General features: G+C 34.8%; 1 protein-coding gene across 1 annotated transcript; it reads left to right on the forward strand.

Annotated features, from left to right (window-relative positions):
- Positions 1-241: 241 nt before the first annotated feature.
- LOC111375766 (NDR1/HIN1-like protein 26) lies at positions 242-1231 on the forward strand. The gene has a single exon (XM_022998652.1). The coding sequence runs from the start codon at positions 427-429 to the stop codon at positions 1054-1056; it is 630 nt and encodes a 209-aa protein (XP_022854420.1). The 5' UTR covers positions 242-426; the 3' UTR covers positions 1057-1231.
- The last annotated feature ends 1460 nt before the right edge of the window (positions 1232-2691 follow it).

A 2691-nucleotide genomic window follows, 5' to 3' on the forward strand; every position in this document is an offset into this window, starting at 1 on the left:
AAGAAAATAATTGCTTCAATGAAAAAAGATTGAGGAGTTTAATTACAATTAAAATATAGTGTATTAAATAAAAGTTGTGGAGATAAAATTACCATCCTAAAGTATGTTATGGTAATTTTTAGGTGAAATCTCATATTTACCCCTGGATCATTCGAACTTCCCTTGAAAGGAAAATAATTGCTGCTTTTGCACTGAACCCCATCATTTCCACTCCTCCCTTTCCTTTAAAATGTTTTCTTACGAGTAAACAAGTAGGGTTTAAAAACAACTTTCTATCAAACCGGAAATGAGTAACTTATTTCAATGGCAAGTGAGAATTATTTTAGAAATAAGTAACTTTTTCTTAGAAGTTGCTTAAAAGAAACCCATCCCTTCCTTATCTCAGCACATCAAAATTCCTCCCTCCCACTCTCTCTCTCTGTGAAAATGTCTCGAGTCGATGAAAAATCCCCCAAAGATTGTGCTAAGAAACGATTCAACTTCAACAAGTTCCACAAGAAGTTCTTCTTTGCTTTCTCTACATTTCTGCTCACTATCCTATCCCTTATTTTCCTTATTTGGCTCACTTTACACCCAACAAAGCCACAATTCTCTCTAAAAGACGTCAATATCTATCAACTCAACCTCTCAGGTTTGAACCTGATTAACTCTAACATTCGTCTCACTCTCTCATCCAACAATCCAAACAAGAAAGTCGGCGTTTACTACGATGTGTTACAAGTGTATGCATCTTATAAGGGACAAATAATCACTCGACAAACTTTGCTCCCACCTTTCTATCAAGAGAATGAAGAGACTAACCTCTTGAGCGCGTCTTTGGCCGGAAATCAGGTACCAGTGGCTCCATCCTTCGGTTATGAAGTTGGACGTGATCAGAGAATCGGGAAACTTGTTTTGACTTTGAAGGTGATCGGACGGCTTAGATGGAAAGTCGGAACTTGGGTTTCAGGGAGGTATAGGTTTAATGTAAACTGCGTAGCTGTTTTGCCATTCAATTCCATACCATCAGGCCCTTTGAGCTCTAAGCAGGGGACAGTGTGTTCTACTATTGTCTGAACTATATAATCAACTGAAAATTTGAATTACTTAAGCAGTATTGAGTGAAAGGCTTGGAAAATGGCAATTAAAAGTTTGTACAAATAAAGTTGTATTTCTTGCCTCATCTTTTGTTCCTCAATGATATGGATCGTCTAAAAGTTTATACTTTTAGATAATATGATTCAATATGGTATTTACGGTTTTAAGAATTCAATTTTACTGTGGGAAAAATTCAAGTTCAACAGGATGATCTTATTCAATTTAAGTTTAGGCTTAATCTTAGCTGAGGAATTTCCAATTTCAATGTTAAATGTCTTTAATAATTGAAAAATGTTACTTTTCCAAATGAGATTACGTGTGCAGAGCTGGCAAGATTTTATTGACCAGTTTAACTTTGATTTATGTCCAAAATGGTGTGAAATCTTGTCAACTCAACATTTTGGAACCCCATATGTTAAAATAGCGTGTAGAAATAGCATCTCTTTTAATAATTGATATTTGATAGGGACTCGATCTTAGCAGACAGCTAATATCTCTTTTGCTATACACTTTCAAATTCCACTTCTTTGTGTTTGGGATGATTGATTGCTTGTATGCACAAATCATAACTACCCCAAGCAATTGAGAGTGAACGTAGACGATATCTATATCAATACAGAATCTCGATTCCACATCTTTTAATTACATATTTGGGACAAAGTTTACTTATTTTTCATGTCCTTATCTTACCTCAACAAAATTTAAGCCCTTTTCTTCAATTATAAATCAATTCAGCACTAGCCTAAACACTAACTCATTTCTTATAATTATTATTGTAAAATATTTTATGAGTATTGAGATTTGATAGGATTTGAAATTTAATTTTTGTAGCGTTAGATGTGTTGGTTTTGAACTAGGGATATGCCTGAATTTATTTTATTTTATTTTATTTTATCTTTTATCTTTTATCTTATCTACTTGTGCCATTTGAACAAGGATTACAATGGAGAACAAAAAAAAGGTCAAAGGGAAAGAGGTCCTAATATTTGGACAGTAACCCTTCTTGAGTTGTCAATAGGCAGTAACAAATATGGGAGAAGGCAGCAAAGTGTGCTGAGAGCACGAAGACTTGGCAAGGAAAAAAAGGCGTATGGATCAACACTTTGGAAATGACATGGTTACTGATATAATCAGTGATGTGGAAGGCCCTAATATGCGGGGATGGCATTCCTTGAAAAATCACCCAAACACTGTGCTAAGGATTCGCCTTCAACAAGTTTCACAAGAAACTGTTCTTTGCTTTATATGTCTGCTCACTTTTCTCTCTTATCTTCCTTGTTTGGCTCATTCTACACCCACAAAGAAACAATTCTCTCTAAAAGATTTCAGTATCTATGAACTCAACCTCTCAGGTCCGAACTTGATCAGCTCTACCGCACAGTCTGCACCTCAAACAATCAAAACAAGAAAGTCAGGATTTACTACGAGGCATTACAAGTATATGCAATTACAACAAGGCTCAAATAATTACTAGTGAACTTCCCTCCCTCCTTTCTATCAAGTTGTATTTTTTGCCTTCTGTTTTTCACCAAATTAATTCGTTTAAAAGCTTAAACTTTTACTATATGATTCAACATGATATCTAAGATCTTGAATTCAACACATCTTTTCATG

This window comes from Olea europaea, unplaced genomic scaffold (genome assembly GCF_002742605.1).
Source record: "Olea europaea var. sylvestris unplaced genomic scaffold, O_europaea_v1 scaffold14126, whole genome shotgun sequence".
Taxonomy (NCBI): Eukaryota; Viridiplantae; Streptophyta; class Magnoliopsida; order Lamiales; family Oleaceae; genus Olea; species Olea europaea.

What these genes read in the sequence shown, in the direction of transcription:
- LOC111375766 (XM_022998652.1), top strand. Translation starts at nt 427, where the DNA reads ATGTCTCGAGTCGATGAAAAATCCCCCAAAGATTGTGCTAAGAAACGA.